The sequence below is a fragment of the Mytilus edulis genome, chromosome 11 (assembly GCF_963676685.1).
Source record: "Mytilus edulis chromosome 11, xbMytEdul2.2, whole genome shotgun sequence".
In the NCBI taxonomy this organism is placed as follows: Eukaryota; Metazoa; Mollusca; class Bivalvia; order Mytilida; family Mytilidae; genus Mytilus; species Mytilus edulis.
This window is the reverse complement of record NC_092354.1, coordinates 29,349,341-29,363,874: the sequence shown is the minus strand read 5'-3', so window position 1 is coordinate 29,363,874 and position 14,534 is coordinate 29,349,341. Positions and strand designations below refer to the sequence as shown.

Genomic DNA, 14,534 nt, shown 5'->3' with positions numbered 1-14,534 from the left:
TTCTTTTAGCTAATGAAAAAAAATAGAAAATTCAGTCATTTAATGAAAAACATCAAAATTAATATAAAATATACCACAGTACATGTAAAATTAATTCAATATCATCTATTAGTCAGATTATACATGTATATGCCTTTAGATATAATTTTATCGTTTTGCTTAAAAATCTCATTTCTAGTGTTTTTGTTTTGATAGATCTATTGATGGCTGTTAAATTGAATGCATATTCAAGATGAGAGCATGCTCATGTAATATGAATATAAACTTTGGTTTGTACTAGGCTGACACACTGAGTCCTTTTTTTCAACATGCTAGTCCACAATATATGGGATCAGTTCAAAGGAAGCTAGATTAAACATACCAAAGACAAAAAGGATTTAAAAAATAGTTGTACCAACAAATTATGTTTTAACTAGAGAAGCACACTAATAAAATAATAAACTTACAATTTCTCTGGTCATCAGATCTTTGTACAGCTATTAATTTAAATCATTAATTCAAAATTCCATAACGGATTGTCAAAGTTAGGGTTGTCTTAAAAACTTTTTTTACATAAATGATAAAATTTATTTATTTTTTAATTTTTTATTGACAACCCTGCATACCATCGAGTATCCTCTTTAGTAACTCTATCTTCACTTCAACACTAAGGTGTTGGTTCAGAAGCTTCTTGTTTTATCAATGATGATAGTAAATAAAAAATAAAATATACCAAAACAGAAACTAGAAGCTCTAACGAGTCCGTGTCGCTCACCTTGGTCTATGTGAATATCAAACAAGGCAGCAGATGGATTCATGACAAAATTGTGTTTTGGTGATGGTGATGTGTTTGCACATCCTACTTTACTGAACATTCTTGCTGCTTACAATTATCTCCATCTATAATGAACTTGGCCCAGTAGTTTCTGTGGAAGATGGTAGTAAAACTTTACAAATTTTATGAAAATTGTTAAAAATTGACTATACGGGACAATTACTCCTTAGGGGTCAATTGACCATTTTGGTCATGTTGACTTATTTGTAAATCTTACTTTGCTGAACACTATTGCTGTTTACAGTTTATCTCTATCTACAATAATATTCAAGATAATAACCAAAACACCAAAATTACCAATTCAGGGGCAGCAACCTAACAACGGGTTGTCTGATTCATCGTACTCAATTTTCATTGTACATTTGTACTCATTTTTTTTCATAAATGTTTACTATTACATTAATGAGATCTCACTGTTTTACCTGTTATTAGTGATTCTCAGTATAAATAAATACACATATGTATTGTAAACATTTACAGTTATTTTAGAAAAAATGCAGATTTAAAATCGTCATTGAAAAAAATTATTTTTGTCTTGGTTTTTCTTTGAAGACCCCATCAAATTACATAGGCGGATCCAGTCATTATCAAAGGGGGGTCCAACTTTGTCCCCTTTGAGGTGCATTTTTGGGCGAAAAACACCATATACTACTGAATTTGATTAGGAAATCTATCCTATATATACTATTTTCTTACAAATTTACTTTTTCTAACGGATAATGATTACAATCAACAAACTGAACATTTTTCGATGACGTTGGTGCACATTAGGACCCCTCCCTTCCGATATAGTTTGAATTTGGTTCAGCATTGTCACAGAGGTTTTAAAATACTCGACTGATGGCGCTTACTCTTCCCCAGTATGTACTGTAGATTCAATTGAGAAAGAAAATGGGGAACGTGTCAAATTGACAACAACCCGACCATAGAGCAGACAACAGCCCAAGGCCACCAATTGATCTTCAATGTAACGAGAAACTCCAGCACCCGGAGGCGTCCTTCAGCTGGCCCCTTAAAAAATATGTATACTAGTACAGTAATAATGGACGTCATACTAAGCTCCGAATTATACACAAGAAACTAAAATTCAAAATCATACAAGACTTACGAAGGCCAGAGGCTCCTGACTTGCGACAGGCGAAACAATAATTGGGGTTTAACATGTTTATGAGATCTCAACCTTTCCCCTATACCTCTACTCTAGTCAGTTTAGAAAAGTAACATTAGTTTATTTTTGTTTTAGTTTTATTAATGTTAAGAGTTCAGAGGTAGATCCCACTTCCCCCTCCCCCCTTTTTGGGAAAAAATTTGGTTACTTATATAGGGAATCACTGAAGCGTGACTGGAGCAGGTCCCCTCTTAGGCAGGCAGTGTGTCCCCACTTATGAATATTTCTGGATCCGCCACTGTCTGGCATGGTTCTTACCCTGACTTCAGCTTTTTATTTCTTTGTAAGGAAATTGGTCAAGTTTATACACTAATGAATTCTTTAAAAAGGTGTTTAATCCTATAATAGATGTTGTCAAGACAGAATTAAAGTTAAAATCAAACTCATTGCATTACAATACTCAAATGTCTTATTTGATTAATCTAAATATTTTCTCATTTTTTGAAGATCATATCTGAATTAAAAAAGGTCGTTGTGCCCATAGAGGAATTTGCCTAATCTATTATAGGAGGTTACTGTAGTTCTGGGGTTGATGTCAACCCTCCAGATAGAATAAAGTTGTGCCTGCTACTTGTAAGTTAAACATTAACAAAAATTACTAAGACCATTGATTATAATGCTTATTTAAATTTTTAAAGGCATACTTAAGTCCATGGTGATAGATTATTATATTACGGTTTATTTCCTCTGATGAACTAAAAAACAATAAATATGTTTGGAAGCAATGAGGTTGAAAATAATCAAGTTAAGAAAATAGCTAATTATTTTAAAATGTTCTGTCATTTTTGATTTTTGTAGCATTGTTGACCTTAATATAAAAACATAATAGTCCAATGATATTTATACATGAAATTGATTGAATAACTATATAGCTACACAAATGTAAGTCAAAAGAAATAGTTCTGAGTGACAGAATATAAGTTCTTATTTATGCTAAAACAATAATAAATTAATTTACTTGATGGACACAACCAACAACAACTTTCTTAGAATTCAACTCGCTCCTGCATGGCTTATAATTGATTGTCGTTTTTGGGTTGATATAATGCTCCAATGTCGTCATCGTCTGAAGACTAATTTGGTTTCCGGACAATAAATTTAGTTGAAGTTAATAAATCTTTATAAAATTTCACAAAAATGTTCAATACCACAAACAAAAAGATATGTTCACTCATGGTTTGACCTCTGTGGTCATATCAGGCTGCGCTTGGTGAAGCATTCTTTAGGTTATTGCGCAAGTAGATGGTAACAAGTTATCTGTAATATGAAATTAATTATTTTGAAACATATCTATGTTTGTGGACTGAAAACCAATTGTATTTCTGATTATACTCAATGATTACATTATTTTTATATTTTTTTATTTGTACAATATGATTTTTTTTAGTGTTGTTTAAACATTTTTTTTTATTTTACAGCGATTATTTCTGTATAAGAACAAAATGCTTACCAAGGACAGCCTAAAATTGGAAATACTATGATGAATTTATATGTACTGTGAAGGATGATAAATGGGAGACCCTCAGTGCCTTAGACCGGAGGAGAACAACACAAAAGGGTAAATTTTTATTAAGGCCCATCAAATATTATGTACGTTTTAAGCAAATCTGAAGTACGTAGAATGTATATCTCTGTAAAACCACCAACCACTTTTATATATATATGTTCCAGACCATACGAGTATTTGGACCGTACGCGTACGGTCCGGACCGTATACGTATACTCGTACGGTCCGACCATACGCGTACGGTCGGACCGTATGAGTATACGCGTACGGTCCAGCTGACCATACATGTTTTGGGATCATATGGGTTAAATGTTAAAAAACATTTATCAAAATCTTTATTTTTATATTATACAAATTGTTATTATTACAATTAGATGGATAAAGTGAATAAGCGAACAATCAAAATTAAAAATCTGTTTAATTTTATATCCATGAATCCTATTTTGTTACTCCGGCCCAAGATGACACTTGCTTCCACAAGGAACGTCATATATTTTTAACATTAACATGTTTTGTTCATGCATGTTCCTTTGGATATGCATTTTTTGTAAAGTTTCTAAATATTCTAAAACAATTGTCCTCCCACATTATGTTTACTTCCGATAACTTCAATTTCAATGAGCATACTCGGCTGTAATTAATGAATTACTGACATGCTAAGTACAGGAGATTAATAGATTAAATAAGCCTGATTTTTTACAAATAGTTAAAATATTAAGTTTTTATTTCAATAATTATTCAACTTTTTATATTAATTTGAGATATAAGTTATGTTGATCTGTTATATACATTTGTATCTAATGAACTTGACCAAATTCTCAATATTAGTCAGACCGTACGCGTACGGTCCGACCGTATGCGTATATTGAAAAAGTACGCATACGGTCCAGACCGTACGCGTACGGTCCAAATACTCATACGGTCTGGATCATATATATATATATAAATATGTGTTACTTATTCAATTATTTAGATATGTAATGTCAATAGAAATGTTCTTGTCCAAAATGTTTTTTAATGTAATAGAGACATCTGCAAAATTTGTAATATAAATGAATAGCAAACTCACTAACAACACTTTGACACAGTTCTAAAAGTAAAACTACGATGATAATAATCACATGTGGATCTGTCAAACTGTTTTTATGAGTTATCTCGAGTCTTCTATATTTCTCAAGTTATCAATCTTTTTTGAGTAAATCAGTTAAATATGTATAAAAGGTATATATACCATTTTAGAAATAACATTAGTATCAGATAGGAAAAGCAAATTTAAAACAATTATTTAATTTGATTAAATATAGTTTTTATTGGTTAATTGTTCAAGTGAATGTAAGTTATCTACATTCATGGGTATAACAACTCCATGTTAAATTTGTTAAACATGTTAAACAACTTTTACGGTCCGACCATACGCGTACGGTCGGACCGTATGAGTATACGCGTACGGTCCAGCTGACCATACATGTTTTGGGATCATATGGGTTAAATGTTAAAAAACATTTATCAAAATCTTTATTTTTATATTATACAAATTGTTATTATTACAATTAGATGGATAAAGTGAATAAGCGAACAATCAAAATTAAAAATCTGTTTAATTTTATATCCATGAATCCTATTTTGTTACTCCGGCCCAAGATGACACTTGCTTCCACAAGGAACGTCATATATTTTTAACATTAACATGTTTTGTTCATGCATGTTCCTTTGGATATGCATTTTTTGTAAAGTTTCTAAATATTCTAAAACAATTGTCCTCCCACATTATGTTTACTTCCGATAACTTCAATTTCAATGAGCATACTCGGCTGTAATTAATGAATTACTGACATGCTAAGTACAGGAGATTAATAGATTAAATAAGCCTGATTTTTTACAAATAGTTAAAATATTAAGTTTTTATTTCAATAATTATTCAACTTTTTATATTAATTTGAGATATAAGTTATGTTGATCTGTTATATACATTTGTATCTAATGAACTTGACCAAATTCTCAATATTAGTCAGACCGTACGCGTACGGTCCGACCGTATGCGTATATTGAAAAAGTACGCATACGGTCCAGACCGTACGCGTACGGTCCAAATACTCATACGGTCTGGATCATATATATATATATAAATATGTGTTACTTATTCAATTATTTAGATATGTAATGTCAATAGAAATGTTCTTGTCCAAAATGTTTTTTAATGTAATAGAGACATCTGCAAAATTTGTAATATAAATGAATAGCAAACTCACTAACAACACTTTGACACAGTTCTAAAAGTAAAACTACGATGATAATAATCACATGTGGATCTGTCAAACTGTTTTTATGAGTTATCTCGAGTCTTCTATATTTCTCAAGTTATCAATCTTTTTTGAGTAAATCAGTTAAATATGTATAAAAGGTATATATACCATTTTAGAAATAACATTAGTATCAGATAGGAAAAGCAAATTTAAAACAATTATTTAATTTGATTAAATATAGTTTTTATTGGTTAATTGTTCAAGTGAATGTAAGTTATCTACATTCATGGGTATAACAACTCCATGTTAAATTTGTTAAACATGTTAAACAACTTTTGCAAGGCCTCTAAAAGTGCTTCCAGCCATGTTTTCCAAAATTACAGAAAAGGTAGAGATTTTTAATTCAATTACTATAACAAAAGACCACACACCAATGTAAGAGATGTAAATGTAATTGTAAAATATCTGGACAAATAAGGGAGACAACTGACTCCAAAATAAGTAAATTTTAAATAAACATGTAATTGTTATGATTACTTATTGTAAGAATTATATTTGTTTATATTCTTATTTTTAATATTTGATAGAAGATACATTTATATATAAGCACTAATAGTGTATAGATCGTCACTTGACTGTCACTTTTTAATCTATAGGTAAGCTTTTTGTAAAAGCTATTTTTTCTTTGTAATAATTGACGTTTACGGCGCTAAATATATTTGCTGTATTTGCCGTCCGTCTTTATGACGTTATGTTTTCCTATGAATGTTATTTCAATTTGTTTACGGCAGTTTATTATTTGGATTTTATTTGGACACACAAGATGTTTTTTATAAGAGAGCATAATCGGTAAGGATATATTTAATCCGACTTTATCATTCATTTCTTTAGCAAGAATTGTAACAATGTTCCGTAAATGAAATATATTGATTTAATCATTTGTGCAAACTTTGTACTTTTATCAGCAAACATGTTTCTTTATATTTTTATGATTGAGAAGTAATTAATGCGCTGTATATTATTTTTATGGATAACGGAATTTAGTTTCACTGTTATTTATGATTTATAATTTATGTATTTGCAGAGAATCGTATCGTATACAACGAAATTAAAGAACTGATTTGATACGCATACTTGACTTTGTTTTTGATTTACTGTGTGGTCCAAACAATTCTCGATTGACTATAAAGAAAAGATGGATAGAGAGGCGCATTCAGACGGCGATGGTCATATTTATGAATATGAAACAGTTAGAAGACAACGTACAACTAATTTGTCACAGTTGACGAAACTGTATAATGAACTTGAGAAGAAAATGATTTCCCGAGATAACAAGGAAACAGTGAAAAATTTGTATGTCAAACTTTGTGACCGTTTTGAAGAATTTAAAACAGCTCATATGAACTGTTTAGATTTATGCCCCGATGTTCATGTAGTGGAGACTTTGGAGATGAACTTCGATAGCTGTCAGAAAAACCTGAAGGAGTTCCGGGAAAGATTTTCAGAATGGATCAACGGATCAATGGAAAATATTGCCGATGACGAAGTTGGCAGCCGAATAAGTTCGTCGAGTTCCTCTTCATCAAAGGCCAAATTGAGGACGGCAAGGGCTAATCGATTGAAAGCCGAACACAAACTAAAGAAAACTGAAGAAAAACTCAAGTTAGAGCGTGAAAAAAGGGAGTTAGAAATAAAAGAACAATTATTAGAAAAACGTAGTGAACTTGAAGAAGCAAAATTGGAAGAACAAATGTGGCAAGAAGCGTACGACGAAGACAATGACATTATAAACACAAATCAAAATAAAGGCATCATTGCAGAAAGAGCCGTTTCTTCACGTAGAAATAACATTTTGATAAATGATGACATTGATATTCAAGAGGTTTCAGACACGAAAGCAACGAAGACCGATTCAGACGAAAAGTGCGAGTTCACAGCCGGAAGTTCAAAGTCGAACATCAGCAGTATCGACTCAGCGTTCCAGCGACTGGCGTCTACTCTTCAAGAAGGATTTAGTTTACCAAAACCTGAACTGTTGACATTTGATGGTAAACCAATTAATTATACAAAATTCATTAAGAATTTTGAAACTAATGTAGAAAATAGAGTAGGTGACGATCAAATGAGGTTAAGCTATTTAATTCAATATTGCAAAGGTGAAGCAAAGTCTTCTATTGAAGACTGCGTATTGTTAGAACCAACTGATGGTTATAAGCGAGCTAGGTCAATATTATATTCCCGTTATGGTAGATCACATATTATTGCTAGATCATACATTGAAAAATTGGTATATGGAACACAGATAAATGCACAAGATCTAGATTCTTTGTCACAACTTTCCCTTGATATGCAAAAGTGTGAAATTACATTATCACAGTTAGGTTTTATATCTGACATCGATAATTCAGACAACTTGAGAAAAATTATAAAGAGGTTACCAATGCACTTACGAGTAAAATGGGTAGATATTGCACATTCTATAACAGAGTCAGGTAGAGAACCACGTTTTACTGATCTTACAAAATTTATTGATCAGAAATCTCGCATAGCTGTGTCTATGTATGGGCTTGATCTTACTAAAGAAAGGGCTGATATTAAAGGTTCAAGTGGCATGAGAAATAAGCCGCATGATTATGTCAGAGAAAAGGTCTCGACATATGCCACAAATAATTTACATACAAGTGAAAATGTCACACATGAGCAAAAGTGTATTTGTTGTAATGGTACATGTAGGTACATAGAATTTTGTAGTAAGTTCAAGTCAATGAACTTAGCAGATAGACTGAAATTTGTCAGTAGAAATAAATTGTGTTATAATTGTTTAAAGGGTAAACATTTTGCAAATAGTTGTAGAAAACCAAAATCATGTACTGTCAGTGATTGTAATGTAAAACACAATTTATTATTACACAGTTGGGTAAAACCAGAGTCTGATAATACAGCTTCCCCTTCTGTTAACTGTGCTGCCACTGATAGTTCTTTTATCAGAAATTGTCTGGGGATTATTCCTGTCCTTGTAAGGGGTGGGGACGGTAACTCTTGTCAAACGTATGCCTTATTAGACGATGGTGCGGATAAAACTTTGTGTGATGAGCGGCTATTGAAAAAACTAAATCTCGCCACCAGACCAGTCACATTTCATATGTCTACCGTAAGCTCGTCCGGTAGTACGATTCACGGCCAAGAAGTCGACTTACAGGTAAGACCCATCGATGGCAACGAAGACGTATCGTTACAAAAAGTATGGTCAGTAAAAAAGCTTCCGATATCCACCTGCTCAGCAGCTGAAAACGTCGACATTAGAAAACTAGCATATTTAGCTGATATTGATATTCCGAAAAATTGACACCAATGATGTAATGTTGCTGATTGGCACTGACTCACCTGAAGCTCATATACCGTTGGAAGTAAGATCCGGTACAGGTAAACAACCCTATGCAATTCGATCACGCCTCGGGTGGGCAATTCGTGGACCTATTAGAAATATCTCTTCATCAAATGTTATAAACGTACATTTTGAAGAGTCAAGAGATGTTCTGTTACAGAGACAACTGGAACGTATGTGGACAACTGATTTTAACGATAACAAGAGCGATGACAATAATTTGATGTCTGTAGAAGACAAACAAGCTTTGGACATTATGGAATCGTCCATTACTTACGAGGATGGACATTACAAACTAGGACTGCCTTGGCGGGATAAAAACACTTCGTTAACAAATAATATAGCTATGGCACAAGCCCGTTTACAGCAGCTGAAACGTAAGTTGGAACGTGACGACACATTACATAAGATGTACACGACCACTGTAAATGAATATATAGAAAAGGGTTATGCAAAAGAAGTGTCAAACATCGACTCCGAATCAAAACGAATGTGGTACTTACCTCATCATCCTGTCACGAATGTAAACAAACCAGGAAAAGTACGGGTAGTTTTTGACTGCGCAGCTAAATATCAAGGAATATCACTCAACAGTAAACTTTTACAAGGACCTGATCTCATGAACAGTTTGGTTGGTGTTTTAATTAGGTTCAGACAGGGGCAGATAGCCTTAGCAGCCGACATCGAAGCTATGTTCCATCAAGTTCGTGTGCAAGAGGAGGACTGTGATGCCTTGCGTTTTCTATGGTGGCCTAACGGTGACTTAAACCAGAAACCCAGAAGTTATTGCATGCAAGTACATTTGTTTGGTGCTACATCGTCACCCAGTTGTGCAGGATATGCATTAAAACGGACAGCAAGAGATAATTCCCATCTTTTTGATCTGGAAGTATCTACTACAGTAGAGAAAATTTTTTATGTTGACGATTGTCTGAAGTCTGTGTCATCCGAGCAGGAAGCTATTAAACTGGCTATTGACTTACAGTCACTTATGAAAATGGGTGGCTTCCGACTAACAAAATGGCTCAGTAATAGTAGAGATGTATTAAAAGCTATACCGGAGTCTGAACTTGCTCCTGCTGTAGTAAATCTTAGCCCTGGAGATGTGCTGCCGAACGATAAGGCCCTGAGTGTAATCTGGGATGTTAATGAAGATAAAATCAGATTTAAAGTAAAGTTAACAGATAAACCGTTAACTAGACGTGGTATATTGTCCATTGTAAGTTCAATATTTGATCCTCTCGGACTTGTGTCACCAGTTACACTGCGAGCAAAAGCAATTGTACAGAACTTATGCCGATTGAAGCTTGGATGGGATGAACAAATTCCACAACATTACTGTGACGAATGGAAAAATTGGTTAACGAGTCTACCCTGTATTGAAAGTTTGTCTGTGAATCGCTGTTTTCGACCAAAAGAATTTCAACACATTAAGAACGCTCAATTGCACCTTTTCAGTGATGGATCAGAACTTGGTTATGGAGCGTGTGCCTATCTGAGACTAGTTGATGGAAATGACAAAATTACTTGCTCTTTAATCATAGGAAAGGCACGACTAGCACCAATTAAACAGATGTCAATACCAAGACTTGAATTATCAGGAGCTGTCACTGCATGCCGCTTATACCAAATCCTGAATGATGAACTTGAAATAAAGGTTGATAACGTTACCTTCTGGACAGACTCGGCTATAGTGTTGGGCTACATTAGAAATACATCACGGCGATTCAAAACCTTTGTAGCTAATAGATTAAGCATAATTCACAATACAACTAGTCTAGACCAATGGCGTCACGTAGATCCACCTTCGAATCCCGCGGACATAGCATCAAGAGGAATAGACGCTTGTGATAGTAAGAAACTAAATATATGGTTAAATGGTCCGAACTTTCTCTTGGAAGATTCAAAATACTGGCCACAAGACTTACGCAATGAGCTTCAAGAGGTAACAGAAAATGACACCGAACTTAAGAAGGAGGTGGCGATCCATGCTATGACAAACAACACCACTGATTATCTAATGAACTATTTCTCCGACTGGACAAAACTACTACGAGCAACAGCGTGGTTGATTAGGTTCAAGTTTTATTGCAGACAACGATACCTTAATCATCAAGTTCAGTGCAGAACTGGTGATCTCACTTTGTCAGAACTGAAAATTGCTAGCAATGTAATATTAGTTAATGTACAATCAACTTACTTCAAAGACGAAATAATCAAATTGAAGAAGGATACGCCCGTGAAAAAAGACAGCCGTATCGCTTCTCTTAATCCTGTACTCGATAATGAGCTTATCCGAGCAAAAGGACGCTTAAGTACCTCAAACCATGATGAATACCCCATAATCCTACCAGATAACCATCATGTTACTTCGTTAATTGTTCGTTTCTATCACGAAAATCAGGGTCACGTAGGAAGACAACAGGTGCTTGCAGCCACACGTATGAAATACTGGATTTTAAAAGGACCTAGTCTGTAAAGAAAGTAATCGGATGCTGTATTCCATGTAAACGTCAACACCGTCCACTTTGCGTACAACAGATGGCACCTCTTCTTGATGAACAGATAATTGCTGACAAACCCCCGTTTACATTTGTCGGAATCGACTATTTTGGACCCCTTTTGGTAAAGTTAGGTCGTTCACATGTGAAAAGATATGGTTGCCTATTAACATGTCTCACAACAAGAGCAGTTCATCTAGAAGTGGCCCACACCTTAACCATGGAGTCGTTTTTATCCGCTTTTCAACGCTTCATAAGCCGACGAGGTGTACCAACAAAGATGTACAGCGACAATGGAACTAACCTTGTAAGCGGAGACAGTGAACTACGTAAATCAATTAAAGAATGGAACCAATCAAAAATTGGAAGACACATGTTACAACAGGAGATTGAATGGCATTTTAATCCACCTTTAGCAAGTCACATGGGTGGTTCATGGGAGCGTTTAATTCGGTCCACTCGTACAATTTTGAAAGCGTTAGTAAAGGAACAGCTTTTAACGTTGATGGCTGAGGTTGAAAAAATTTTGAATGACAGACCTATTACGCCAGTGAGCGATGATCCCAACGACCCATCTGTACTTACACCAAATATGTTACTATTAATGAAGTCAAATTCCTGTATTCCTAGTGGTCTCTTCAAAAAGACAGATATTTATGCTAGACGATGGTGGAAACAGGTCCAATATCTCGCAAACGTGTTCTGGAGAAGATGGATTCGCGAGTATCTTCCAACATTGCAGATGCGCCCAAAATGGCAAAGACCGAACACTGATATACGAAAAGGCGATATCGTACTTGTAGCTGAGGTTAATGTGCAAAGAGGACAATGGCCGTTGGGCAGAGTTACCGAGGTTAAAGTGGGTCGGGATGGGCATGTACGTAGCTGTGTTGTCAAAACTCACAAATCAGAATTAGTAAGACCAATAACAAAACTATGTTCACTAGAAGGTTCAGATTTATAGATTGTATATATATTTTTGTTTGTGTGTGTTAATATTTTTTTTTATGAAATTATAGAATTTCATGGTGAGGAGTGTAAGAATTATATTTGTTTATATTCTTATTTTTAATATTTGATAGAAGATACATTTATATATAAGCACTAATAGTGTATAGATCGTCACTTGACTGTCACTTTTTAATCTATAGGTAAGCTTTTTGTAAAAGCTATTTTTTCTTTGTAATAATTGACGTTTACGGCGCTAAATATATTTGCTGTATTTGCCGTCCGTCTTTATGACGTTATGTTTTCCTATGAATGTTATTTCAATTTGTTTACGGCAGTTTATTATTTGGATTTTATTTGGACACACAAGATGTTTTTTATAAGAGAGCATAATCGGTAAGAATATATTTAATCCGACTTTATCATTCATTTCTTTAGCAAGAATTGTAACAATGTTCCGTAAATGAAATATATTGATTTAATCATTTGTGCAAACTTTGTACTTTTATCAGGAAACATGTTTCTTTATATTTTTATGATTGAGAAGTAATTAATGCGCTGTATATTATTTTTATGGATAACGGAATTTAGTTTCACTGTTATTTATGATTTATAATTTATGTATTTGCAGAGAATCGTATCGTATACAACGAAATTAAAGAACTGATTTGATACGCATACTTGACTTTGTTTTTGATTTACTGTGTGGTCCAAACACTTATGACTAACCTTGTTAGTAGATACAGGTATTTAAATAATTTTATTATATAAACTATATTCAAATGTTTATAAGCTGTTAATCCTTTTTTTATAACAACATGTTTTTCATTGATATTTCTGATAGAGAAAACTAGATTGAGAAAATAGATGATTAAGACACTGGATGTGCATGTATTTTACTTTTTTAATATAAATATTAACCTGAAATGATTTTGTCATTTTTATTCCAATAAATTGTTTATTCACTGTAACACCATCACGTGGAATAACTCAGGTGCTTAGGAAGGGTATTCATTTCATGTTCTTTTTGAAAAAAGGCGACTATATATCCTGTTGAATTTAAGGCTAATATATCATATTATAGATACTGTCATAATTAGAAGCTGGATTACATTTTATAAATTTCCTGTTTACAAAACTTTGAATTTTTGGAAAAACTAAGGATTTTCTTATCCCAGGCATAGATTACCTTAGCCGTATTCGGCACAACTTTTTGGAATTTTGGATCCTCAATGCTCTTCAACTTTATACTTGTTTGGCTTTAGAAATATTTTGATTTGAGCGTCATTGATGAGTCTTATGTAGACTAAACGCGCGTCTGGCGTACTAAATTATAATCCTGGTAACTTTGATAACTATTAGTACAAAATATGAAGCAGTTGTAGAAACTATGATGTTTAAAAGCAAATTTTAATTTATACCAATATACATATACCATGCACAAACTGTGTAGATAACTATTAGCTGAAATAAGACGTTACATCTGAAATTTGAAAAGTTTTACTTTATTATTCCTTCAAGTGGACAATTGTATTCTATTTTAATTTTTAAAACAAACACATTCACAGTGACATAATTAAAAACTAGCATTGCTTACTTAACGTGTTACTAAGTAAAACTAATGTAAAAGAATTTAATTAACATTGGAAAAATATTTATTTCAATACACTTTAAAAAAAATAGTTGCTATAGCTGAAGTGTAGGATTTACACTGAATATTGATTAGTAATGTTAACTAAAAAACAATACAGTGTTAACAAGTTGGGTTTAGATTATTAGTTAAAGTAATTGTGCATTTCCAAAGCACCAAAAAAGAAAGCACAAAGAAAAAACATACATATAACGGGTTGAGAAAAAAAATTAATGTGAAACTGGTGTTGAGGACTTAATCAGATGTGAAACAGGTTTTGAGGAAAATGAAAAATCATACATAAAACAGGTGTTGAGGACAGAAAAAACATGTAAAAC

The 14,534-nt window shown here is 33.2% G+C and overlaps 3 protein-coding genes and 1 long non-coding RNA gene across 4 annotated transcripts; all 4 read left to right on the top strand.

Annotated features, from left to right (window-relative positions):
• Positions 1–6,381: 6,381 nt before the first annotated feature.
• On the top strand, positions 6,382–9,078 carry LOC139495465 (uncharacterized). The gene is made up of 2 exons (XM_071283744.1): positions 6,382–6,581; positions 6,817–9,078. Exon 2 carries the CDS (start codon positions 6,928–6,930, stop codon positions 9,076–9,078), a length of 2,151 nt encoding a protein of 716 aa, XP_071139845.1. The 5' UTR covers positions 6,382–6,581; positions 6,817–6,927.
• A 13-nt stretch (positions 9,079–9,091) lies between these two features.
• Positions 9,092–11,596, top strand: LOC139494153 (uncharacterized). The gene has a single exon (XM_071282328.1). It carries the CDS (start codon positions 9,092–9,094, stop codon positions 11,594–11,596), a length of 2,505 nt encoding a protein of 834 aa, XP_071138429.1.
• A 62-nt stretch (positions 11,597–11,658) lies between these two features.
• On the top strand, positions 11,659–12,582 carry LOC139494152 (uncharacterized). The gene has a single exon (XM_071282326.1). It carries the CDS (start codon positions 11,659–11,661, stop codon positions 12,580–12,582), a length of 924 nt encoding a protein of 307 aa, XP_071138427.1.
• A 178-nt stretch (positions 12,583–12,760) lies between these two features.
• Positions 12,761–13,244, top strand: LOC139495464 (uncharacterized). The gene is made up of 2 exons (XR_011657351.1): positions 12,761–12,962; positions 13,198–13,244. It is a non-coding gene; the product is annotated as an uncharacterized lncRNA (long non-coding RNA).
• Positions 13,245–14,534: the final 1,290 nt, after the last annotated feature.

Bases quoted from the DNA above. Each gene is read 5' to 3' on its own strand.
- LOC139495465 (XM_071283744.1), top strand. From the start codon at position 6,928: ATGGATAGAGAGGCGCATTCAGACGGCGATGGTCATATTTATGAATAT.
- LOC139494152 (XM_071282326.1), top strand. From the start codon at position 11,659: ATGGCACCTCTTCTTGATGAACAGATAATTGCTGACAAACCCCCGTTT.
- LOC139494153 (XM_071282328.1), top strand. From the start codon at position 9,092: ATGTTGCTGATTGGCACTGACTCACCTGAAGCTCATATACCGTTGGAA.